At 40.2% G+C, this 25,605-nt stretch overlaps 1 protein-coding gene, 1 long non-coding RNA gene and 1 pseudogene across 3 annotated transcripts; 1 reads left to right on the top strand and 2 right to left on the bottom strand.

Moving 5' to 3' along the window:
- Positions 1 to 3,820: 3,820 nt before the first annotated feature.
- Positions 3,821 to 7,603, bottom strand: LOC120754202 (alpha-1-antitrypsin-like). The gene is made up of 4 exons (XM_040067549.2): positions 6,961 to 7,603; positions 6,020 to 6,290; positions 5,733 to 5,880; positions 3,821 to 4,030 (listed from the first exon to the last, which is right to left on the bottom strand). Exons 1-4 carry the CDS (start codon positions 7,589 to 7,591, stop codon positions 3,821 to 3,823), a joined length of 1,260 nt encoding a protein of 419 aa, XP_039923483.1. The 5' UTR covers positions 7,592 to 7,603.
- A 7,393-nt stretch (positions 7,604 to 14,996) lies between these two features.
- Positions 14,997 to 19,388, bottom strand: LOC120754060 (alpha-1-antitrypsin-like; annotated as a pseudogene).
- Positions 19,069 to 24,701, top strand: LOC120754061 (uncharacterized). 2 transcript variants are annotated; one of them, XR_005701317.1, is made up of 4 exons: positions 19,069 to 19,441; positions 20,288 to 20,350; positions 21,149 to 21,313; positions 22,787 to 24,701. It is a non-coding gene; the product is annotated as an uncharacterized LOC120754061 (long non-coding RNA). The 2 variants fall into 2 exon arrangements; XR_009207927.1 differs by lacking the exon at positions 20,288 to 20,350.
- The last annotated feature ends 904 nt before the right edge of the window (positions 24,702 to 25,605 follow it).

The following is a 25,605-nucleotide window of genomic DNA, read 5'->3' as shown; positions in this document are numbered from 1 at the left end:
TGTTAAAATCTGTGCAAAATGGAGGTCAAACATTACAAAGTTAATATAGTCTAGTTTTACCCCTCATTGTGCATTGCTGTATGTCCAATATTCTGAATGCCAAATATTCCAGTATGGTAGGGGTAGATGCTACATTTTTAGCTAACAAAGGAAGTCATCAAGGATCAAAATGCACATCCTTGAGATTTTAACTAGTTACCTGTAGGTGCTGTGCTGGTGGAGAATGAGGTGAGGCTAGTTATCCCTGATACCACTCCATGTGCTGGCTGCATGTTTTCTCTCCCTTGGGTCAGTATGCCTGAAGTATGAGGGCCATTGGTAGGCTGAAGTGTGGCAACGGTTCCTTGTACTCTTCAGAGAGTTTTTGCTCTCCCACTGCTCCTCTTTCCATGTTGCTCCTGAAAACGTGAAGTTTCTCAGTCTGCTGGAGTTATCTTGGCTCAGGGTGATGTTTTCCTCTTGGTAGAATTTCAGTTTCAGCCAGAGCTGATTCAGGGTATCTACAGCTGTGCCAATGTGCTGCCTTTGGTTTGAAGGCAGACTTTCTGAACATCTGTAAAGCTTTTATTTTTTCTGTTAAATCATCATGTTCTTACTATACTCCCCCTAGCTCCACGATGGAGCTAAAATAACTCAGCAAATCAGCTCAGCATTCCTGTTCTCTTCCAACTCTTTAAGCTCCTTTCCAAAATCCATCTAAGTTTCCAACAAAGCCTTTGAACTTAACTGCTTATTTGAGAAATCACTGGTCTGCCTTAAAAAAAAAAAAAAAAAAAAAAAAAAAAAAAAAAAAAAAAAAAAATATATATATATATATATATATATATATATATATATATATATATATTTAATTGTTCTTATTTGCAGTTGCAGGGAAGTAGCAAAAGCATAGCTGGGAACTCTCCTCTCAGCTGAAATAATTTTTTCATGCTCATAAAACTGCATTTAACCCATTAGACACCAAGTGATCTTGCACTATGTTCCATAAGAAATGCTCACAGTTCTGATAAGAGGATAATTAAGAATTTTTACAAAGGCTTCTATTTCAGTTATCTAGTATTTACTAGTAAACAATAAAACTGGCATTTTTCCTGGGTCTCATTTTGCAGAATTGGGCAGAGGGGAAGGGAAGAAATGAGGCAATATGAACGGTTTCCTGTTTACTTTCAGTCTTGCCTTCCCTTTAACGTGTCTCAAGTAGCTCATGGTTAACTGCTCCCCTAAGCCTCACCACTCCCAAAGCAGGGGAGCAGTGACGGAGCAAGCTGTGTTAGTAGCTGTGGACGAAGAGACTTGTAGCTTGGCAGCCCTGTGCAAAGCTAAAATCCTTGGCTTGTGTCCAACAGCAGACGTTTGCCCTTTCAAGCAATGCTGAAACAATTTTATTTTCCTGAGAGAGAAAAAGTGTTGGGCAGGTACAGCTGACTCAGATTTTCCATGGAACATTGCTAGTTTCCTTTCTTTAAAATCTGGAGATGAGGGATATAAGGGAGTGATTATAGAGAAAATATTTTGCATTAAACAAGTCTAGGTCTGTGTGAATAGGTTGGTTAGAGGTTGGTTTGTTGTTTTTTTTTTTTTTTTTTCCTGTAGGACTGTGGAAAGGTCTGTGCTTGCTCACATGAAAACCTTTTTTACCGCTCCCTGCAGAGATGCACACTATGGTTTTCCCTCTACCACATGTCCTGCCAGGGCTATCCCAAACCAAAACACATTGCAGAAGCATTTAGCAGCTCTGACCCAGCCTAGCCAGAAGCTAAAGCCCTGCAGCAGTGTCAGGGAGCCCCAGGCCCCCACAGGGGACTCTGATTCCAGCTCCTCCCAAGGAGGAGGGAGAGCTGAGGCTGGAAACTCAGGGAGGAAGCAATGTCCTGAGCTGTGCTGAGGCTCAGCTCAGGCTGTGTTGGAGGGGTGCCCTCCAGCTACTGATGCTGAGATGTGGAGGAGCTGCTGACAGTTCATTAGCCCCACCAAAGCGTTCTACCCCTCCGTTAAATGGCGTTACCCGCTGTGAGCCCCAGCGAGGGCTGGGTTCTGTGTGTCTGGTGTTTGTGCAGAGGCGGCTGCAGGACAGCCTCTGTGAGGAGAGGTCAGGGCTGCCCTGTGCTGGACGTGAGCGGTTCCAGCCCATCCCAGAGGGCTCCAACAGACCCACCACACAACACAGCTGAGACCCCCAGGTGGTGGCACCTCTGGGGAATGCATTTGAGAAAAAGGAAAACACAGTGTGTAGCCGCTCTGAGAGGGAGGACTAAAGTAACAAGTGAGAGAAGCAGCCCCACAGACATTCAGATCGATGCAGAAGAAGGGGCAGGAGGTGCTCCAGACTCTGGAGCAGAGATTGCCCTGCAGCCCCTGGAGAAGTCCCTGGTGAGGCAGCTGTGCCCCTAGGTGCACATGGAGGACTGTGGTGGAGCAGAAAACCAAGCTGCTTGAGGACCCCATGGCAGAGCAAGTGGATGTGGCCAAGAAAGAAGTCGCAGCTTGTGGAGAGCTTGCCCTGGAGCAGGATCCTGGCAGGACCTGCAACCCCATGGAAAGAAGACCATGCTGGAGCAGTCTGTTCCTGATAGATTGGATTCTGCAGGAAAGACCCATGCCAGAGCAGTTCCTGAAGGAACTGTCATCATGCTGGAGCAGAGGAAGATCAGGAATAGGAAGGAGTGGTGGAGATGGAGCATTATAAACTGACCTCCACTGCCCTGCCCCTGTGTCTGCTCCCCTGCACCACTCAGAGAGAGGAGCAGAGAAATTAGAAGTGAAATTGAGCCTGAGAGAAGGAAGGGGTTGGGGGAAGGTGTTTTCGACTACTATCCTACTCTATTTTAAATTGCCAGTTAGTGAAATTAACCTGCTGCAGCAAGATTTTCCCTCCATATGGGGCTGTTGGTAGTGTTGGATTCTGCCTACTCAGCACTCAGGAAGGTGCCCAAGTCACCTTTCTGCACCCTGAACATCAGCTTAATGGAGAGAATCCTCTTGGGGGCACTCAGCAGCCACTTGTTGAAGCAAGTGGACGTCAATATAATCAGCTGGCATGTGGACAACAGTGACATGCCAGTCACCAGTTTCTGGAACCAGAGGATGGGTTTTGCCACATCCTGTTCTCCTAGGGATCCCATCCTTTACTGTGCATGCACAAGACCATTAAAGATGATAATTTGTGGAATGATGTGCAGCTTTCACAAAATTAAATTCTTGCCTTGCCAGAAATGTTGGATCCCTTATTCTGGAGCGAATGGTGAGAACTGCAGAAGGGAGCAAGGTCTGAAGCTGGTCAAGGCAGTTGTCAAGCTAGAGGGGAAAGGATTATTCTTTATCAAGGAGCATCTACCATCTAGGAGAGGAAAGGTGCTACAGCTCTCGGTTTCCCTTCCCCTGGAAGGACTTTAAAGATGAAGGGGACTTCTCCTGGGATTCATGGCGGAATGAGAGGGAGGGAAAGAAGGTTCCCCAGCTGAAAGGGCTAGAACTGCGGTTTGTGAGGCAAGGACAAGAAATGGGAGACACAGGAAGTTTCTCAGCCAACAGCAGGAAGTTGTATCTGCATACAAAAAACCCTGACACCATGATAACTACAAAGAAAATGTATATCTGTTGAAGATCCCATGGCTGCCTACTTTGGCTGAGTAATTTTGTAAAAGTGGCCTATAATGTTTGTACTCATATGTCTGTTTAGAAGTAAAGAAGAACTTGACAGAAGATTTATTTTTTTATTTGTTAATTATGCATCAGATCAGGTCTAGTCCTACTTTGCAAAGGAATTGCTGGGATGTGCTCAAGCTCTCCTCTCTGCACTGGAGGGCATAAATGCTCTGGCCTAGTCTTCCTTAGCAGCTGGGTTCATAATTTTCCCCAGGAAGAGCAGTCCATCGGTGGTTTTGTCAATAACCATCATCACAAAGGGCTTGTTGAAGGTGATGTGAGGAGGAGGAGGAAACGGTAGACTCATTGGTACTATTTCTAACAAAGTCACTGCAGCGGCCTCTGTGCCATCCTCTCTAACATCCACCGTGGCCTTGTGAATTGCCTGAAAGGAAAACAGAGGTTATAATCCAGGCGCAGAAGAGAGAGAAGCAGCTGGGGAAAATTTACTTGCTTTAACATTATGAGAAGGTAATTCTTAAGAGAAAACACAGAATGAATGTAGAACTAGTGTGAAAAAAACCCATAGAGTCCAGTCTTTGCAAGACAAACAAAAGTTTGCTCTGAGTTCAGGAAAAGTTTTCTTCAACAGTTAAGAGTCCAACTTGCCTGCTTGCAGAGACTGAGCAACATAGGGACATTCATTATTCTGTTGTTTCTCAGAGTAAGATTTTATCCTTAATACTGAACACAAAATAAGAAATTTTTCATTTTGCATCAATTTCTGTGTAAGCAAAATAATTCTCTCTGCATAAACAATAGTGACAAGCTTTATAGAGTGTCTTTCTGTAACACAGCCCACAGATAAGATTTTTCAGGGCTTTCTGTGTTAGGTATAGCAAATTCGTGTTTAGGAATTTACATGAACTATTTCATTGGTCAGACCTCTGCTTTCTTCCTTCATTGTGTGCAACACATCTAAAATTTCCTGTCATGAATCTCTGCTGTCTTGGTTTTCCAGGCATCAGTCCCATATCTACATTCCGGGTGTTTCCACATGACATAGGGAGAAATGTGAAGAATCACAAATAATACATGATGGAAAGACCTCTAGAGGCCATTGAATGCCACCAACCCCCCTGCACTGTGTCACCTCTGACACCTCTGATGAGGTTACTCAGGATCTAATCCAGTCAGGATTTGAGTATGTCCAAGGACAGAAATTTCATAAGTAACCCATACTAGTTTTTGATCACCTTAATGGTGATTTTTTTATACATAATATCCAATCAGAATATCCCACTTTCTATCTTTTGTGTGTTGCCCTGTGATGTATCACAGTTCATCCCCAAGAAGAGTTTGTGTCCATCTTCTCTGCACTTTTCTAATAAATACCTGTAGGCAGTGCTAGGAGCCCCTCCTTCACCCGCGTTTCTCCTGTCTGGAAACTCCACCTCTGCCAGCTTCTCCTCATGGATGCATGAGTTCTCCAGCCACACAGCCATCCTGCTCACCCTCCACTGGACTCACTCTGCTCCAGGGTGCCCACATGTCCCTTGTATTCAGGAGCCCCAAACTGGATGGGTTGAGCTCCAGAGGTAGTCTCACGAGTGAAGAATAGAGGGAAGGCTCACCTCCCTCATAACATAAGGCATATACTCCTTGGGACTCTAAAGAAATTGTTTTGCTTATCCTTGCACTCATTTCTTGTTTGTGAAATGGGGCTATCCCTGTCCCACGAGTTTGCTATCCATATAAATTCCGAAGTGCTCAGACATTGTAATAATCAAAGGTGTATACACAGGATAAGAATGACTATTCCCAGACTTATGTCATAACTATGATTCTTGTCATGTATTACTTCTTTAATACCAGAATAATTTTCTGAAATTATTTCTGTTGTGCTTTCCAGTTGTTTTCTTCTTCAGAGGCTTTCAGCTATGTTTGTAGGATCACTGTGCAATAAAAAATTTAATATTAAACTGTAGTAACAACAGCCATTTAATGCCTAACCTTTTCCTTCCTTTATTACCATCATTAAGCAATGACTACACTTCAGGGGTGGGATCAGCCTATTGGTAGGACTAAACTTTCATACAAACAAGGCAGAAAAATCTCTTGATTACCATCCATGCTGGAATACTTACTTTGGAAACCTTCAGAAGAAGATTTTCTGCCACTCCAGAGAGATCAGCCTGATCACTGAACACCTCTGTCACACCCATTTTCTTAAACAGGTTCTTAACATCATAGGAAGCGGAGACAGAGAATTTTGGAAGACCCAAGTAGATGTTTCTTTTCAAAAAGAAAAAAAAAATGTGAGTTTGTTATTTCAAGATCCCTTGAAGCAGTATCTGTTGCAGGTATATATCCACCCCAAATACCCATGGAGCTAAGGGTCAATATTTAAACAAAACCACAATTAAAATATTACCTTTTTTTAAATGATCTCAACCAGATAGACACTGTTTCTTTTAGCAAAGCATCTTCCACCTGTTTCATTGCCCCTTCATCAGGCAGAACAAACAATGAAGTAACATTTCCTTTGTATGGGAGTTCTACTACCCAGCAAGACAACTTCTCATCCCTGTGGACATTAAAGTCCTTGTTTTGATGCATCATTTGGACCTTAACAGATTTCTTGGCATCCAAAAAGAAGTCACCATCTGTTGTGCTTAAATTGCTGAAAGGTCTTTCCCAGGAGCCTTTGAAAAAAAAGAATGAGTTAGAATTGAAAAAAAAAAAAAAAAAAATGGATTAATAAGGCATGTCACATTAATTGATGCTTAAAGTAAAAGACTTGAATTGAAGAGACAGCAACAAGCCTATCTCAGTTTAAGGATGCTTGTTCCCTAGCCATGTAGCCATGGAAAGAAGCTTCACCTCTTTTCAGTGGTTTTAATAAAAATCACACAAGAAAAGTATAGGTTGAAGCTTGCAGTGGAAAAGAGATGAGTCTTTGGCTGTTCAGATAATAGTAAATCTTTACAGACTCCAGCTATACAAACTTCAGTCTTATTCCTTTCATGCAAGTGTCATCTGTGTTTGACCATGTGCTGCACAGCCAAACACCTGTGCCTTTCAACAAATGATCATAAGTTCTGAGTATCTTCAGCTCTGAACCTGATTTAAAATTTATATGACATTGAGCAGTACTTCTGCTGGTTCTTTTATTTTTTTCATTTTTTAAAAAATTTCTCATATAGAAAATGATTCTTCATATCTGTCTTTCAAATATTTTCCTGTGTAATTTAAAAATAGAAAGATGTGTTTTAAATTAGATTATAGGACTGTGTTTCACAGTATGAAAAAAGTTTTGTTTCTTAGAACTTCCAGAGCTTATTTTTATAGCTGCTATCCATGTCTGTCACTCACCTTTAAAGAAAATGTAGTTAATGAGAATCATCACTGTTTCCTCATCAAGACTCTTGATTAAATCAACAATTTTGCCATGTGTTTTTGTTTCCACGTACTTATTGATTTCCCTTAGAGCCTCTGGAGGATTCTGGAAGTTGCTAGAAACAGCTTCAGCATAATAAAAATTTGTGACACGATCCGAGAAGTTTTGAAGCAATTTCACTTTGTTATCTATGAACAGGGCATTGCCCATGTTCAATTGGGCTTCTCGGTGAGGGTCATTCAGCAGCTGCAGGATGTGCTGAAATCCCTCATGGATCTCCTGCTCCTCCATCTGTGTCAGGTTGAAGGCAAGGCCTTTGTACAGCTCTCTGAGCGTGTTTGATCTGGCCCCCAGGGAGAGCATTGTAAAGGCAGTGGAGATACTCAAAGGAGAGAAGAAAATGTTCCTGTCTCCCGATTCATCTCTGATCTGCTTGTAAAACTCAAATGCAAAGTCAGCGTTGCTTGGGGCTAGCTTGATATAAGGCAAGTTTTCACTGTTAGCCTGGGACTGGTCTTCTGGGGGATGGTGTATTTGTTGTTCCTGCTGTTGACCCTGGACTTGAAGTCCGAGAAGCAACAAACACAAATACAATGCAGACTTCATGGTCCTGAATAGTTCTGTCAAGAAAAAACAGAGCAACTTTTAGAAAAGTTCTTCTTTACTGGATAAAAAAATTCTGTATTCTAGATACTGATTTTCAGATGTCAGTCATTAGAACTACTGTTCTTCTAGGAAATACTCTTCTACTTGGCCTCTGGACAGTCTGTTTCTAGTAAGTTTTCTTAGTCTGTGACCAAGGAGCAAAGGAAATAAGACAATATTGTGGTATTACCAGGGAAGAATAAGCTTTCCTGAGGTATTATGTGTGAAATAGTCCTTGCTTCTGACCAGGCTGGCCTCAGTGCATTCCTAAGTGCCTTGGGGTACATGGCTGAGTTCATGTATTGGCACCCATCTATCTGGTGAGTACTTTGGCAGAGGGACCAACTTTTGCTGATATGTTTCTGTGATACCCATGGTCTTCTTAGGACTTTGGTTTTCAAGCACTGCAGAGATAGTCAGTTATAGCAGTGTATAAAATCCACCTGAATGCTCAGCTCTTAAACTGTTTATATATTTCTGCCTCTTATATAACAGCTCTGACTCAAGACCTACATTATTTCAAAATTTTACCTGAAGTGTTTCAGAAAATTGAGGCTAAGTTGAGAAAGTTTATAAGACACTCTATACTGAACATAAACTATCCATAAAGTTGCAAAACTCAAGACTCAAGAGCTTAGGAAAAGCTACAGTGGAATCTGCCTTGCTGTGTATATGTAATTTGATGACCTTTCCTTTTCCTTCAACTGGTATAAACAAATTCTACACAACCCCACAGTCTCTCTTCTGTCATTTTGGGGAGAGAATGTTGGAGAAGACTGCTCTCCATATAGTACCTCACCTAAATTACCTCAAATGGCAGAAAACTCAAACCCATGAAGCAAGCAGTGACCCTCAGGGAAATAAAGATGGTCTGAATACTGTTTATAACAGCTGTATACTTATTCTGGAGAATAAGTATATTCTGCCTCAGGCTGCCAGGTTCAGGTCTTGCACCAGACTTATGGGGATTTGTTATTTCCAGGTTTGCCCTTTTCTGGATGTCCATTATGAAAAACTGGAGATACAAGCTGTTGAAGTGCTGAGTATGGGAGCTATGCTCAGCATGTCTAAAATGCTGGATGTAAACACTGACTCACCAAAAAAGGGCATTCTACCTCTTAATAATTAGTTTTGTTCCGGTAACAACCCATTTCATAATTCCCCAAATTTGCCTTTGGGAGAGAATGATTTCTCTTCCAGGCCACTTGACTGCAAGTAGGCTGGTCTTTAAGCACACTAAGAAATGAAGCAACTCTCATTAGCCCTGCATCAGCCTGGGATAGCCAGAATATTGAGATTTCAACCAAATTTGTTCCTCTAGGAGCAGAGACAAGGTTTTGTTCTTCATCTTGGTATTGATTGTTGAGTATTCATTTTGGACCTCATATCCTTGTCATCCTGTCACTATAGCTAGGAGCCGGATCACTGAATGAATTCTGCTTCAAACATTCATAACATGCTTCCAGAAGATAAGTAATTTCCAATTACTGTACAAAACAAATTAATCTCAGCAGTAGATAGCAGGGATCACACAAAACATAAAATCAAAGTCTTTTAAGAAAGTATAATATGGTACTTACTGTGCTGGACTTTTCTTTCACAGTGCTTTCCTATTCATTTTCATCCTAGTATTAATATATGTCCACTGGTAAAGATTAAACAGGGCAAATAAGAGTTATCTGCAAAGCAAAGATTGTGTAAACTATTTTTTCCTGGATATCAAATATTTAAAGTCTTTTTCCCATCACAGAGCCAGAATGATGCCAGCACCTAGGGCTCTAAAGGGATAGAAGGACCAGGGACTTTGCTACTCTTGGCTTAAACTAAACTGTAAAAGAGCTTTATCAATAACCATGGTAAATGAGTTCCTGAAAATGGAACATGAGAAGAACTGAAAAGCTAAGAAAAGGCCAAAAAACATGGATGCCCTGTCCCACTGAACTTTCTGCACAGGATACCCTAATGCAACAATGCCATCTGATTGAGTACCCAAGGCAGCAGCAAGTTTGTTCAGGTACAGCTCCACCCTGCCCTAAAGGGCATTATTTGATGGGCTCAGAACACTGGTTAGCTTTTTGAGGGACTTCTGATGAGTATTAGAAACTACTAAAGCGAAAAGCAAAGTTTCGCATGGCTTGAAAAATAACCAATATAAGAAAACAAATGGAAGAATTAAATAGGGAAACTTTTCCACAGCAAAATGTTAACTTGGGAGAAAAGATCTTAACCCCTTGTGATATCTATGCATAGGATAAACATGAATTACATACATATCATACATATATTACACTGGGGTCCCTCTCAGAGGAAGCTGAAACAGGCCCCATTTAGCTATTTAGGAGGTTATTTAAGGATGAGGTGCATGGCACTTATGCTAATTAGCAATGACTAATTATTTCCGTTGAATGTACATGATTTCACCCCAGGTAAACTTACAATTTATCTACACATAGGAATCAACCATCATTGTTATTGCTATGTAATTACACTCTCTTACAAGACAGAGGCAGGGTTGGTCAGAATGTATTCCTGCAGAGAGGGTTTTTTTCGTTATACGTTCAAGTACCCAGAAAGTTTATTGGAGTCTTGCAGACCAAGTCTCAGGAGTAGCAAGTATGCTGTTGCTTAATTCTAGCAAAGATTTTTCTCAAGCCTAGGCCTGTCTGCATAGATAGCTTTAATCTCTCAGACCAGTCATAGTGCTTGGCCAACCATCTGAGGGATGCTACTGTTTCTTGAGATGAATTTCTGGGAACAGCAAAGCTGCTGCAGTGATTTGTCTCCTTTCTCCCAGGAGATGCAGCAGCATTCAGCATGTCAGGAAGAGAGTGGAAAGTTGCTTCTGTCCCTCTTCACCACTCCCAGGCACCAGATCCTCTGACTCTGGCCCAAGTGTCTTCCTGGGCAAGGCTGAGTCCAGCAGTTACAGCGGATCCACAAATGATCATTTTCAAAGAATCAGCTTCCCAGCAATTCCAGACAGATCAGCATGGTTAATGAATCCATCAGTCATGCCCAGTCCTTTGAAAATCTCCCTTAGGTCATAGGTTCTAGAAACAGACTCTTGGATAATACATGTTGCTTCTGTTGAAGGCAATGGAAAATGAGGGTGAATCACCACACAAAGGTATCATTTGCACGTCAGCTAGGTGGCAAGTCTGTGAAACCACAGGGAGAGGAAAACAGTTTGTTTCTTCAACCAAAACCTTTACATGCACATTCTTGTTGTTGAAAATGGCTGTGTCCCCAGAACACAGGAAATTGCAAGGCCAAACTAGAAATTTGGTGTAGTTTTGCAAAAGGAGAAGCATCCAGGGGAATTGCACAGAAGAGTTCCTGAATGCTTTGAGATAAGTGGTGGCTGGGACAGGGGGACTCTTGCTCCAGGAACCAGGTGAGTCATATGAAGGACTGACAAACATGCTTTTCCCATTGGCCTGATAATGGTCTATACAGGAGGAATTAAGGAATAATTTCATTATCTCTCTCCCTGCTCTCTGCCAGTGACTCTGCTCAGTTATGCAATGTGTCTTGGTTTTTCCTTATAGGAGCAGTTTCATCCCATATAATTATCGTATTTCTGTTGCTGCTTGGTCATCTGGTTATTATATCCTGGCTTTGCAAGTTATATTTGAGGGCTTTCCACGGCAAAGGATATCTGACTGCAAGCACAAAAGATCAGCAAGATAATTGTATACATTTTATGATAAATCCTCATGCAGCTGTTTCTTGTTTCTCTGTAAAGGTGTGTCATCCTAGGTATGTCTACAGAAGTTCATCTAAATTGACTTCTTGACATACGTCACTCCATCAAAATCAGGAGACTGGTATCATTGCAAAACTGGTGTAAGTAGAATAAAAATCAACTTCCTTCAGTAATTTTATCTTTTTCTGTAGAGGGCATCCCAAATATACTCTCCATGTCTTACAAATATTTCATCCTTTTCTCCTCAAATAATGAAAGCGATTTAGGCTCCCATTTCAAAAACCAGCATGACTAACAGAAAGAAAAAAAAAAGCTAAGGTTAAGCAGAAATCTGTGACAGAACTGGGAACAGAAACTAGACCTTTCCTACTTTGTTGTCAGCTTCTTTCACCAATGCAGTAGGAGTCTTTGAATTGAATTTTCATATAAGCTCATAGTCTGCTGGAAGAAAGCTGTATAAGCAGAACCAAATACTCTATGTTTTTCCTTCTAATATCTCAGAAGAAAATAGCCTTTTATTATCAGGTGTGGTTCCTTTTCTCATAACAGACATTTTACCTCAGATGATTATTTCATCAGTGTTCAGAAAAAAAATATTTTATGGTTTCTACTTTGTCCATACTTAATCTCCTAGCACTGCATGAAAAAGTGTTTCCAAGAGCATACAAACATTTAAGGCTTGATGTGAATTCCACTGGAGTCAATCAGCCAGCATTGTAATGTTCAGTATGGGTAATCTGTCACTGACAGTTCATCTCAGATTTACCTGATATAATTTCCATTAAGTTCCCAGCTGAAGATAGTAGAGTTGTAGACATACCTGACACTACCAAAGCTTTTTAAAACTAGTTGTTAGAAGTTTTGTAAAAAAACCCTCAAATAAAATGGGTGAAAATAAATAATAGTAGATAGAAAGCAAGACCAAAATTTTGCTCTCAAAATGTATCTTAGCTTGAATTTCTTTTTTCAAAAGATATATCAAAATCAAATAGTTAAGACTACAGACCAAAACCCTGAATTAACGACAATGGTACAAAAACCTGGCATGTGTGACTCTCAGAATTAAAATAAATGACAGAAAATGAAAATTGTTGTGCCCTCCTGAGTGCTGGTGAGGTTAAAGGCCATCCCTTACAGCACCTGAGCCTGACTGGTGACTCCAGAGACCAGGGACAGCAGAGCAAAAACATTAGAGAAGCTGACCAGGGAGGAGAAAACAGTCTGGCCAGGTTCTCAGGCAGTCAGTTTCCTGTAAAACTGTAAGGAAGAGTGCCTGTTTCTGAGGGTTATCCATTGGCAGCATCCGAAAGGATCTCCATCGTCACCTGCTGTTCCTGTGGAGCTTAGTTTTCTTACTCTGCTTGTGGCCACTGAGCTGTCGACTGTTAAGGACAGCAGGCTCACATGCAGCAAAGGAGCATTTCATGCAGTCATGGATAAAGAAGAATTGTAAATAGATTTCACATCTGGGTACCATGCCAAAAACAACTCATAAATTCACCCATCTGGCCCTCTGAGAACTTCTATAGTTATTACTCTATCAGGTTATAGACACATTTGTCATTCTGATTTGTCAGTCAAATAACTCCTAAAAATTTTTAGCAATCAAAAAATACGAGTTTTCGTTTGGTCTGGCACTGTCTTTGGGAATGAATTGATCACCTGGGATTTGGTTATATCTCTCTGGCTCAGCACCAATTTGGCAGTAGTATTACATGCTCTGCTTTAACATTACTGCCAGGTCTGAGGAGTGGGGAGCTTTGCTCTTTATCCCTTCCATCTCTGCCTGCTCTCTCTGCCTGCCTCTGCACAGTTGTTGGAAGGATGGCTGCATGTTGGGTGCTGAGCCTTTCTCAACAAGGGGTCCACCTGCCAAGGGAGACTCTCCAGTGGCCTTTTTCTGCTGGTTCATTCCAGTTTGCAGCATCAGGCCACACTTAGCAAGCATCTGGGTCCTTAAATTACTGACAGACTTTCTGGATCATAACAAAAAAACTTGGTTTCAATATTTTTAAGGAGAAAAGGGGATATCGATGATGGACAATGGCTATGCTTCCATAGTAAGTTGTATCACATTTTAAATTGCATTTGAATTCATTTATGTTACAATGTAATAGAATTAAACTTTGATATTTTATGCTTCTTGGTAGTTTCTATGTGCTCAGCTTTGAAAAGTGTCTGGTATCTGCATCATCAAAGCATTGCAGTATCATCTAAGGAGTAGCACAAATCCTTGATGAGGAGCAGCCTTTTGAAAATAAGCACTCACATCTACTATGTGAACATAAGCATACACAATTACAGCAAATACTCAAGACTAATCAGGAGAGACCACCCAAACACCTCTGTGCTAAATAAGTGGGAGTCTTGCAGTCAGTAACTTGAAGTAGTTTTGAAGGGCATTTATTGAACTGCCTAGTCTTATTCCCCATCAGGGTCTCCAGTTCCCTCATTTCTGAGAAGTAGTTGTGGAGGCCTATCAGACCTGGAACTTGGTGTTATTCAAAAAAATGCAGATTGCCAGCAGAGGGTAAGCTTATAGGGCTGGGTGATGAAGGGACACTTTCCCACTCCTCTGTTGTTCACTCTGGCTCCGTTGGTCCCAGTACACAGAGAAGTTCTGGGGAACAGATGTGACCATCAGCCTGCAGACACATTCCTGTACTTTTAGTACAGTTTCAGACATGTGCCACCATATGATTCTTCCAAACTAATGCTAAACATGTTTGGAGTTCGCACAGGCCAAGGGACATTTCCAGTAAGTAGATGGGATGACTTGCAGGGTCATAGTTAAGCAATGTGGATACCACCTGTGATAAGCCAGCTGACCTCATGGTTAGAGAACAGGTCTTAGAGCACTTTATTTACCAGCATGGATGAAAATTCTGGAGATAGGATTGATCTCAATGTCTGTTTTCTCCCCTTCCAGGTATTCATACCCTATCCCTTTTGAACATCCACTTACAACAGCCTTCCATTTACAAGAAATACAAGATTAAATCTATAATGCAATGCCAGTAGAAACCTTTGGCTATCTAGCCAGCTAAAACATTTCCTGTCACTGCTTCCACATAGGATGTTTGTGTAGAGTTAAATAGATAACCAGCTCAAAGAAGCCAACACAATGTGGGTGGATGCCATCAGATCTGAATGTCCTAAAGGAGAGTATGGACTAAGACTTGGCCTTCAAAGGAAGCGCCTAGGCCTGGTCTAAAGTCCCTGACTCTCCCAGTGTGTCATTTGCAGCTATGCCTTCCTTCTCCTGGAAACCCTACTAATCTTAGAAGCCAAGCTGTAGTTGGCAGAGAACTCATTTGGATTTATCCATTCAAGTTTTATTTACTTACAGTATTTTAGCCAAATCTCTCAGCTGGATATTACCTTGCTTTTGAAAGATGGCTTGATCACTAAAAGGCTGATATATCAAATTCTTCACAATTCACTAACAGGTACATCTCAGTGGTTATTGTCTATGGAAGGACAAAGAAAAAAAAAATGTTTCTAGGAATGATTGCACTCTTTCCTGGTTTGTTTGGGGGAAAAAAAAAAAAAACCAACAACAACAAAAAAACCCCAACCCTGTGGGGATATAATTTTAATCACAGTGGACAATAATTCCATAAAATGCAATTCAATTCAATAAGATCAGCCACTGACCAGTCATTTTTCAGCTGGGTTTACAATTTTTCCCATGAAGAGGATGCTCTGAGTATACTGATCAACAATCAACAGCAGGAATGGATGATTGAATTTAACAATGGGAGGAGCAGAATAAGGAAGAAAATCTATGCTGCTGGCTGCTGCAGCCTCTGTGCCATTCTCATGAATCTTCAGCAGGGCCTTGTGAGTAACCTACAAAAAAATACAGCAAGAATTAATGCATGTGGAAGATGTGGTGTGAAATTATTCAGATTAACACAAATTTAATGCAACTACTGCCTTTCACAAAAATTGCTGTTGAGCCAGGAACCAGGAGGAGGGGCACTACAGCCCATTGCGGGTTTTTAGCAATGTTGTCTCAATAAACAAATATTTACACATTCAGTGTTCCTGACCATAAGTGTATCAATGCACACCTCATGGAAGTAATTGAAATTAAAATAGCCAAGCAAATTCACAGAGAAAGTCAGCTTCAAATGGAAGGGAAATGGGGCTCCAGAACTGCTTTGTAAGTATTCCTAACAGCACATGCATTACAGTTTAGCCAGGTAGAAATTCAATCTTGATATCAAATTTTTTGTTAAATTATTCTTCAGGATTTTTAATTTTTTTCTTTTACTAGCCCCAAAATATTAGAAAACTATAAGTTTTCAGAATGGCTGTCAAAATGCTAGTTTTTATCTTCACATTATTTTCAGTAAATGAGATGTTTTCTTCAAGTCTGGTCCATTTTACATTGTTAGCACTCAACCGAGCTTTCAATGGTATCAGCAGTTTCTAAATCCTTTAAAATTATAGAATGCATGTTAGAAAAAGGCCACTTTTTTGGTGGATATGCTGATACAAGACATGCACAACACAGTTACTCACTCATAGGCACTTCTTATACGTGCAGAAAATAAGCTATGTTTACTTTCCTGGCTAAATGCTAAACCCACCCCTCCTTCTACCCTCAACCTTTGCTTGTCAGACAAAAGAAATTATCCTTATCTCCAGATCTTGGAAAAGTCTGAGGGAGTTTAAAGGGACTTTATAGCTAAATGTTCTGTTTCAGAGTATCAGCCAGCCCTAGCAGTAAGTAAATTTCATGGGTGAGCTTAGGGTAAGGCAACTGGCTGTTAAGGAATCCTCAGATGGTTGTTTCTGCTGATAAACTTACTTTTGAAACCTTCACATCAGGGTTTTCTGTGATTCCAGACAGATCAGCCCAATTAGAAACCACATCAGTTACACCCAGATTCATTAAGATTCTCTTTAAGTCATAGGTGCCTGAAATTGACAGTTTTGGAATATGCAATTCCATCCTCCTGTCAATTTAAAAGTAAATGATGGTGGTTATTGCAATCAGAGCATGCCTTGGACTGAAGATTCCTAACTTGATGGTGGCTCTTATGTGCTAAAATGCTAGACTTTTCATCTCAAAAAAGGAAAAAGAAGATAGTAAGGTGCTGTTCTGGAGGATAGGAAAGTATGGAAGGATAAAGACATCAGTTCATATTTCTTGTATGATTCTACAACACAGTCACTTTATGAGACAGCAAACAGTAGTGCTGCCAGCATTTTTGGTACAAAGTTTGCATTCTATTTCTAACCTTGAAAGATCTGCTTTTGGAATTTATACCCCATTCCCTCTGAGGGATCTGACTGCTATGTCACAGTATTACCACTGTTAAAATATTTTGCTCAAGACAAAAGAAATTGAGACACTTAGTATCAACTAAAAAACGTAGGGGGGAAAAAGAACTAAAATTTCCCACCTCAGAGATCTCTTCTCTCATCATAAGGCAATGCTGATTCTAATTTTTGTTGAAAGTATTAAATCATTTGGTCTGATCATTTATAGTTATTCTATTGCTTTAACCTCCCATCAAATATACAAGATAATAACTGTAAAACCTGACCATAGCATTCAGACTTTGTATTCTGACAATCTCACATCATCAAATCAAAATGCTATATTTACCATCTTTGAAGAGATATTTCCCATTTAGAAACAGTGGTTTTTGTCAGGGCATGTTCCAACAGTTTAATTTTTCCTTTATTGGGCAGGATAAACAATGCTGCAACATCTCCCTTGTAAGGAATCTGTACCACCTTGCAAGACAATTGCAATTGCAAGACAATTCCTGTCAGAGAATGCTTCATAAAATCCATCTCGAATCATCATCTCCACTTCAACTAAGCTTTTGCATTCACATGGAAATAGTCCTTGTGAGTCCCCATAATATTGAAAGAATTTTCCCAGTAGGCTTAAAACCAAAAGAGAAAGAGTGGAATTGAATACTTATTTCAGTGAGGATACATTAATATAGTCCAGACAAATGTGCAATAAATAAAACGATATCTGAAGATGTACACTTATACTTAAAGATACAAGGTATTCCAAGTTTATTAAAAATCATATTCTCTGTAACAATTATATATAGCAGGTTAAATTTTGTATGGGCTTGTACACCATCTTTCTAAGTCAGGCAAATTAAATGAAGTAACTTCTTCATATTACCTATGTTTTATTTGAAGCAAATGAAAACTGACCAGAATCCAGAGATTTGCTGTCTGTTCTCAGAATATTGCTTGTAAAGCAAGTTTGACAACGGGTGTCTGACTTTTAAAAGGTAGCATATTATGCTCCTCACATGGTTTTCTATATGTTTTTCATCTTGTAGCGCTAAGGAAAAGTTTACATGCTAGAGAAACACAAACTTTTGGACCCGAACATAACTTCAGTGTGGTAAATGGAATAGGGCCTCAAGTGTTCAAAATGATTTGCTCTTGATGTTTATTCAATTGAATTTTCTAAGATATTTTATTTTGTAATAAAACAAGTCATTCACTAGGCAAATAGACAGGGATTACAGCTTGCCATTCCATAAGTTTCTTTTTTGGCTTTTTTTTTTTTTTTTAATGATTGAATAGAGATAGCCTAATCTGAAAAATAAATAGTAGAATGTAAGCTCCACAGTATTCTGATTACTTTATAAGTTTAAGCCTTCTCCCTTGCCCTCCAGAAAAGAAATGTACTCTGGTAGGGTACTCAGACTAGGGAAGCTGAGATTAGGGCACCCAAATTTACAAAGTATTTGAAATAAAATCTTTTTTTTTTTTTTTTAATCTTGCTGAAAGTTCATGATTTCCAAATATTTTCCAAATATTCCTTTCTGTGTGGGAAATTACACATATATCCTGCATGCTGCTACAAATGAACACCCAAGAAGAAGTTAATAATTTCCAAAGCAATACATTCAAATACTTCTTGGGATACGTGTGATGTGATGACAAGGTGTAGAACATTTGAACTCCAACTCCAGAGACACCTACCCATTTAATAGTCATGGACTGTAAGTAAATTAAAGGTTTTGGGAGTTTTTGCTAATCATCATCTTCAGAATTTAATTTTCTACTTCACACATATAATGTGAAAATATTTTTGTTTTTAAAATAATAAGTAGATGAAGTCTGATAGGATAACTTAACAATGTGTGAATCTGTTATTCTCTGGCAATTCCCCGAACCTGGCAAGTAAATGAGCTTTCATGCTTCAAAGTCTAAATATATGCTAGAAAAATTGAAATGTAGAAGAGTTTTCAGAGTTAAAAGCTTTCAATTTTTTTTCATATTAATCTCATCTAAACACATTCATTTCAAAATTATTCAGAAATAACTTGGTGTACTTGTTTTACTTCAGGTGAAACAGCACAAAACAGATGCAGTAAGTAGCATCTATGTAACTTACCTTTGAAATAAATGTAATTAACAATTGCCATCAGAGTGTTTGGATCAAGGTACTCAAGTATTTGATTTATATTCCCATGGGTTTTATTCTTTACATAATCATTGATCTCTTTTCTTAGCTTCAGTGGCATTCTGGAAGTTACTAGAGATGGCTTTTCCCCTGTACAGTTTTTTGATGTCCTTCAGAAACATTTTCATTGGCTTCAGGTGCTTGTCCATGAACAGGGTGTTCCCCACGCTCAGCTGCACCTGGCTTCCAGGGCGGTTCAGCAAGAGGAGGAGCTGACGAAAGCCATCGTGTATCTCCTCTTTCTGGATGCTGGGGAGGTTAAAGGCCAGTCCTTCCAGCACCTGAGCCTGGCTAGTGCCTCGGGAGCCCAGGGCCAGAAGGGCAAGGGCAGCGGAGATGCTGACTGGGGAAAAGAAAATGTTCTTGCTGGGCTCTTGAGTGGTTGGTTGCTTGCCTGTAAAACTGAAAGGAAAAGTCTTTAATGCTTGAGACTATCCTTGGCAGGACTCAAGAGGATCTCCCTCATGGGAATGCTGCTCCTGGGGATCAGTTGCCATAGGCTGGTCAGTGTGGTGATCAGTCTGGGTGAGGCGGTGGACACTGAGGTGAAGCACGGCCACCAGAAAGCGCAGTGGGAGCATGGCCTCCATCAATCTTCACAGATACTGCGTGGACAAAGAGCAAAAGGTCTTGGATGCTGGAGGTTGGCTGTATTGACATCTCATACTTTATTTCTGTCTGCTACTGCCTTCAAGTGGAAATCACTGTTACCTCCTGGCCTCCTCCTTTGCTATGGAAGTGTTTTGTAAATCCCTGTGCTTCTGAGTTTACCTGTAATTCCTATCCATTGCTGCCTATTTCAGTTTTACTTTACTCCAGCTACAAAAGTTCCTTGTTAGTGGGGAAAGAAACATGTGAGTATTAAAGTAAAATAAGAGTCCAAGGGGAGAGAAGTGAAAAGGCGCCTTCTTTTTTTTCTATTTTTAAATGGCAAAACAACACATCAGAAGTATCTTGATTAATTCTTTTGTGCTTCTCTCTTAAGAGCTTAAGATCTCTCTAGGATTATTATGCTATTAGGGTTTGAATGAGGTTTATGTTAAATGAGAGCGTTACACTGCTATATCAAAGGGAAACAATACAAGATTGCCAGATTCAAAAGTGCTATTTTTTCTTATTCCTGACTCATTTTACCATACAAAGTAACTAATCATAAGAGCTGGTAAATTTTTTTTGCTTCAACACCTGATTAAATTAGAATATGGTTTTCTATTTTGAACAGCCACTCATGTCAATTGTCTTCCAGATGGGCTCCTTCTTGTATGTATCCCACATCTGGTTATGGGAAGGCGAGGCCATTGGTGTGGACTTGGCCTCTCTTGTCTTTCCAAGCTTCATATATCAGCAGGAAAGTATTCTTTTGTAAGGTAAATGTGCCTAAGGCCAGAGTAGTGCTTAGCAGCAGGATTGGATCAGGGTGTCTTGGACGCTTGTAGTGACTGTGACCACTTTTTGCCTTTACTTTGTTTACTTCTTTCTCTTTTACCAGTTAGACTGAGAACATGCTGGGATGATTTGTGGTGCCTAAGATGCTTAACCAGTCAGAAAACAAGTAAGAGCTATTCCCATTAAAAATATGGTACCAGTGACTAGAAAAACTCCAAACAGCCTTCACCTAATGTTGTACTTGGAACAGAACAGCTTCAGGCAGAAGATCACAAGCTACTTGCTTACCCCACAGTCAGTGGTAAAGGCACTCAAAGACATGGGTTCAGCAGAGCAGATGAGATGTTTACTGGGATTTTCTCCACCCTGGGACAGCACTCTGACCACTCAGGTTTGGGTGAAAAGGAGCCAGCTTGTCATTCTGCAGCTTTGCCCTGTGTGATCTGGGCAAATTGGAATTTACAGAGGACATTGGCATAGCAAAATTGCTTTGTGAATTCTGTCTGGGCCATCTTAGTGTAAGCAAGACACTCATTCACTTCAGTTTTGGTTATCTGATTTTAAGCCTTAGGGAAAATTAGTAATGATAAACAAAATTGACAGTTGAAAAGTCAGAATACTTCTGTAATTGAAGTGTATTTTTTATAGATGTTTTTGAGCTATTTGAGATAAATATTCAGAGCAGAGTTATACTCTGTGGAGCTGCTATGATGAATCACCAGAATTTGGTACTCAGTATTTCTTGAAATTAAGTTCAGCTGTCATTTGAGTACTTAAAAACAAGGTTTCACCCTTGAAAGCATATGTGCTTTATGACTCACTTAGCTAAATACCATATAGCTGGGTCAAAATCATTAAGGTAAAGATAACTGGGTACTTACTTTACATTCAGAAGGCTCTTGCTCTCAATGGGTTGTGCTGTTTCTTGCTGCTTTACTCATACTGCTGTTTTCCTCTGTTAAAGATTATAGGGCTTCAGATACACATTACCTAGAAGCACGAAGCTGAATGCTGATGAAGCCAGTGTTCTTGGACCTAGTATGCATATGTCCACATCTCTTCACTCCAAACAGAACAAAGACCACAGGGCCCAGGCTGGTCAGCAGAGCAGAGTATTACATCCCAAAGGGTATGCAACTCCTAAGCAAATATTTATTGGAAATGCTATTTTGGTGTCAAGAGCAGCTACTCTGCCCTATGTGCTACCTGAGATGAATATAACCGTTCCTCTGGAGACACAATTTTGCCCATCACTAAGCTCTGAAGGCCGGGGTGGGGAGCTACAAGGAGCACCGCTTGCCCTCAGTCATGCTGACTGGACTCCACTTATGTGTCAATATCTCATCTTTTATTTCTACACAGTAGAAACTGCGCAGGTCACTACTCAGCAGCCCATGAACCCTCTTGGCCTCATAAATAAAGAGAGTACTTCATTCAGTCTCTTAGGAATGGTGAAATTTAGGTCTGTGGCAAATCATTGAATGGTCTCCTCACAATCAAATGATTCTTTCTGTATCTCTGTTAAGGACCACTTAGCCTATCAAGATCTGAAAAGTACTTAATTCAGCATTTGAAAAGGCTGTATAAAATATGTACCATCACTGCAAGTGACCAAAGACAGTACTGAACGTATTGTAATGTACAATGCTGTGTACATTACAGCAACTGCTGTAATGTACACAGCAACCTAGTCTCAGATACATCAAACAATAGCGAATGATGGAAGAGAGTAACCCAGAAATATTAACTGGTAGTAAATCAAGGCAATCTCAAACTTTTTAAAAAGATGTATTTCCCAGGAATCTTCCAAAGGATGATGAAGATAAGTGCTGGGAAGCAGGTTTACCACCATTCATGAATGGATGAGCTGTTCAGATGCATGATTTGATCAGCCAGCCAGGAGAATGCCTGCCCGGTCTCTCTATGCCTCAGACTTGTTACTGTCTGCTCAGCAAGGGACAGCACAGTCTGCTTGATACTGTAGAACCAAGGAGATGTGTATGTAAAACTGTGTAAGCACCTCAGTTCCCAGTCCCCAGGTGTGCTGCTTTCAGAGGTCATTCTTTACCTGCTGGGATCCATGGCCTTGGTCATGCAGATAGATTCCCTGAATAGTTTTACAGGTTCAATTTTTTTTTTTTTTAATTTCAGTATACAGCTTAACTCTGCATGTTCAGCCAAAGTTTGCTCTTAAGTATTTTGATTTTGAATTTGCATTTTTTCTTATTAGAGTACTAATTGCTGCTGTCCCTTGTGAAAAGTCAGGTGAGGCTTGGTGGAATAGCATGTTTTATATTTTTGCCAGAAAATTAATTGAATGAATTTAAATTGAATGAATGTATAAGCCAGAACACCCGATGGCACACGTGCAGTCTTTCAGGGAAAGCAAGAGAGGTGCTCGTGGTGCTCCAGGACAGGCGGGCAGTTCTAGGCACTGCTTTAGAGCAGTGTTAAATATTTACACTTCTCTTAAACATTACATGGATTAAAAAAAAACCTGTCTGAGAACACAGATAAATGCTGATGTAGCCATGCAGAGAAGGTAGGAGTCAGTGCTCGCCAGGCCAGCTGACTTTAATATTTGTTGTCCCCAAACGTGCAGAATACCATCTGCAAACACCCACTGAAGAGGAGACATCCATGGCCATGAGCTGTACTACCAGATACACCTCCCTAGCCTATTGCCAGCTAATGAAACGAGTGCTGAAGCATCTCCTGAAGTGTGTTATGGCCTGTACTGGGGCTTTAGGATTTTGATCACGCAGCTTGGGCACCTGCTTCAACACGGTACTAAGAAAAGCAGATCAGAAGAGGTACTTAATATATAACTTGTTCGGTGTGTTTTTTCGGTTGTTGTTGTTGTTTGTTGTTGTTGTTGTTTGTTTACCCACAAATGAACTTGGCAGCAGTTCAGAAACTATTTTGTATTCAGAGGCTTTCTTTGAGCCTTGGTTTGGTCAAAGAAGAAGAGGAACCCTGGGCAGTGGACTTGAGTGTGCAGCTGCAGCGCCAGCAGAAGCAGAAGGTAGCAGGAGGGAGATAGTGCTGTCAAGAATTATATGCAAGCATTGGGGCTAATTCTGGATTCCCTTTATGACTCTGAGGTGAACCAAATCATACTTCAGTACACTGAGAAAACTCTGACAGAGACACAAACACAAATGTTTTGCTATTCAGACATTCGTCTGTATTAGCTCATGTTGAAAGCATGGATTGATTTTTGAAACTCTTTCAAAATCTGCTTCTCTTTGCTTCAGTTTTCCTCCTTGTCATGAGGTGGTGGCTTGAAGCTGAGGTTCATCATCCTACCAGGGAGGTCAGCAGAGGTTCTCCAAGCCAGCAGCTGGTCCACCCCAGGGCCTGCTTCTGGAGACAGTAATGCATAAAGCACACCTACACTGCTACTTTGTTTTACACCTTCATTCCTCTTAAAAATGTGACTGTATTCCTACTATTTTATTCAAAATGCTTCTTTTAAAAGCTACATCTTTCATCAGCAAATACTCAGCATGCCTTGCCTGCAGCCCCAACCACGCCCTGCTGAATGCAATGCAAACCATCACTCTATAGAAACATTTTCTCAGGCTATTATAAAACTCCCCTGTAATTCTGGGCACTCTGAAGGAAGAGTAATGGCACTGTCTCAAAGCAGAAAAATGTCAGCCTTGGCTGAGGAAGGACCTGGAAAAAGTATTTGCAGAGCAGTCACAGCCACCCCACTCCAGACCTGTAATATCCACCTGACAGAATACATATCTGGTATGGGTGTGAAACCCTCTCTACCGGCTGTCTTTGTGTCCTGTCCACAAAGACAGTACTTGCATTACCAAAATTCACCATTGCTTACCCTGGCACTGGACCCCAGCTGAGAGTGACCATGGGGGAGCTGAGGGGTGGTGGCTCTGGGGCAGTAGTCAGAGTTAGGTTGAAGAATTTACATAGGGTGTGTCTTGAAGGCATAGGTGGTTGTAGTCAGATTTTCTCTTTGATTTCTATTCTTGCAACAGGACTGAAAGGTCTGCCCATCCCTGGCCTTCCAGTCAGGGAAGGAAGATGGATGCATGGAAGGAAAGCCACACTGTTTTGTCATGGTTTGCACAAGAACCTTTCCTGCATTTGTTTTCACACAAATATTTTTCTTAGCTCTGTTATCCCATTTGACAGAACTCATGCACTCATTTATACTGTAGATGGAGATTAATGTCAGGAACTTTTTGCTTTAATGAGGCTTTAATAATTTGCATAATTTGAGAGGTAAACAGATCCTTTTCAAACAATGATAACAGAAGCTACAGATGATGGATGGCATTGTCAACTTATCTGGGAGGAACATAAATCTACGATTCACGTGTCAGTCAGACATAATATAGCAGGAGTTCAGTTTCTGACTGCCATTAAAAGCATTACTTCAAGATAATGAATTTTGTATTTAATAATTTTAAAATGTGTTCAATATTTTCTCTAGTTTTCTTTTAATATTTATCTGTGTAAAAATCTGTCTCAATTAAAGAAGCACAGTGAGGAACACAACTCAGTTATAGAGATGTGCAAAATTGTGTTGCCATTTTCATTATTCAAAACCTTGAAAATAATATTTCAGAATTAAAGCCTCAGGAAAGAAAGGAGATGATCCCATTTTGTTTTGCTTATTAAACTCTCAGAAGTTTCCTTTCTATGTATTGTATTTATTGATTATGAGAAGAACCAGAATTTATGAGTCAAATACACATGAGTTTTATGAGTTTTATGAGTTTATGAGTTTTCTGTGCTGTGTGGAAAGTGAACTTCTTAAATCTGGAAACAGATTTCTTAAATCCATGATTATAGACCAAACAAAAAATGCCCTAGTAATTAGTTTGTACTTCATAAATACATTTGGCAGATGTTTGAAATAAACGTTAAGGTTTTTGCTACTTGCTGGCCAAGTCATGTTTTTATTCAAAAACCCTGTCGTTACTAAAAGAGTGTAATCTTAAAACTCTAACTTCGAAAACTCTAGTTGTCCTAGTGAAAAGTTTGTCCATGAAAGTGTTACTGGTCCTAAGTAGTTATGTATTTTATTTGTATTTTTAGTAGTAGTAATGATTGGCTTACAAGAGACTTTAAAAACAGCATACAACATGCAAACACAGGCTCTGGATGCACTGAAATGTCTCAATGATTTGCTTCATTTTTCTTGTTAGCACACCTGTGAAAGAAACATAATTTTGTTCTTTGTTCTAATACAAACACTGGTCATGTGCAAAGTCATTCTTTACTAATGTTTTGTGTTTATCCTTTCAAGAGAGACAACCGTGTTGATTTTTGTCATTGATACTAAAGAAGACTGTCCCTTCATGCTTTCACTTGGCTTGGATTGATAGCATTGCTGAATTTCGGTAAGCAGTTACACAGTGGCTGTTCAATGAGCCGTGCCTAACA

The sequence above is a fragment of the Hirundo rustica genome, chromosome 6 (assembly GCF_015227805.2).
Source record: "Hirundo rustica isolate bHirRus1 chromosome 6, bHirRus1.pri.v3, whole genome shotgun sequence".
NCBI classification, from domain to species: Eukaryota; Metazoa; Chordata; class Aves; order Passeriformes; family Hirundinidae; genus Hirundo; species Hirundo rustica.
Note: the sequence above shows the minus strand (reverse complement) of the source record. Positions and strands in the feature narration are given on the sequence as shown.

Excerpts from the sequence above, each read along its gene's own strand:
- LOC120754202 (XM_040067549.2), bottom strand. The coding sequence starts at position 7,591 with ATGAAGTCTGCATTGTATTTGTGTTTGTTGCTTCTCGGACTTCAAGTC. Across the intron at positions 6,291-6,960 it reads TAACTACATTTTCTTTAAAG|GCTCCTGGGAAAGACCTTTC; the intron begins GTGAGTGACAGA and ends TTTTTTTCAAAG. Across the intron at positions 5,881-6,019 it reads TTGAGATCATTTAAAAAAAG|AAACATCTACTTGGGTCTTC; the intron begins GTAATATTTTAA and ends CTTTTTGAAAAG.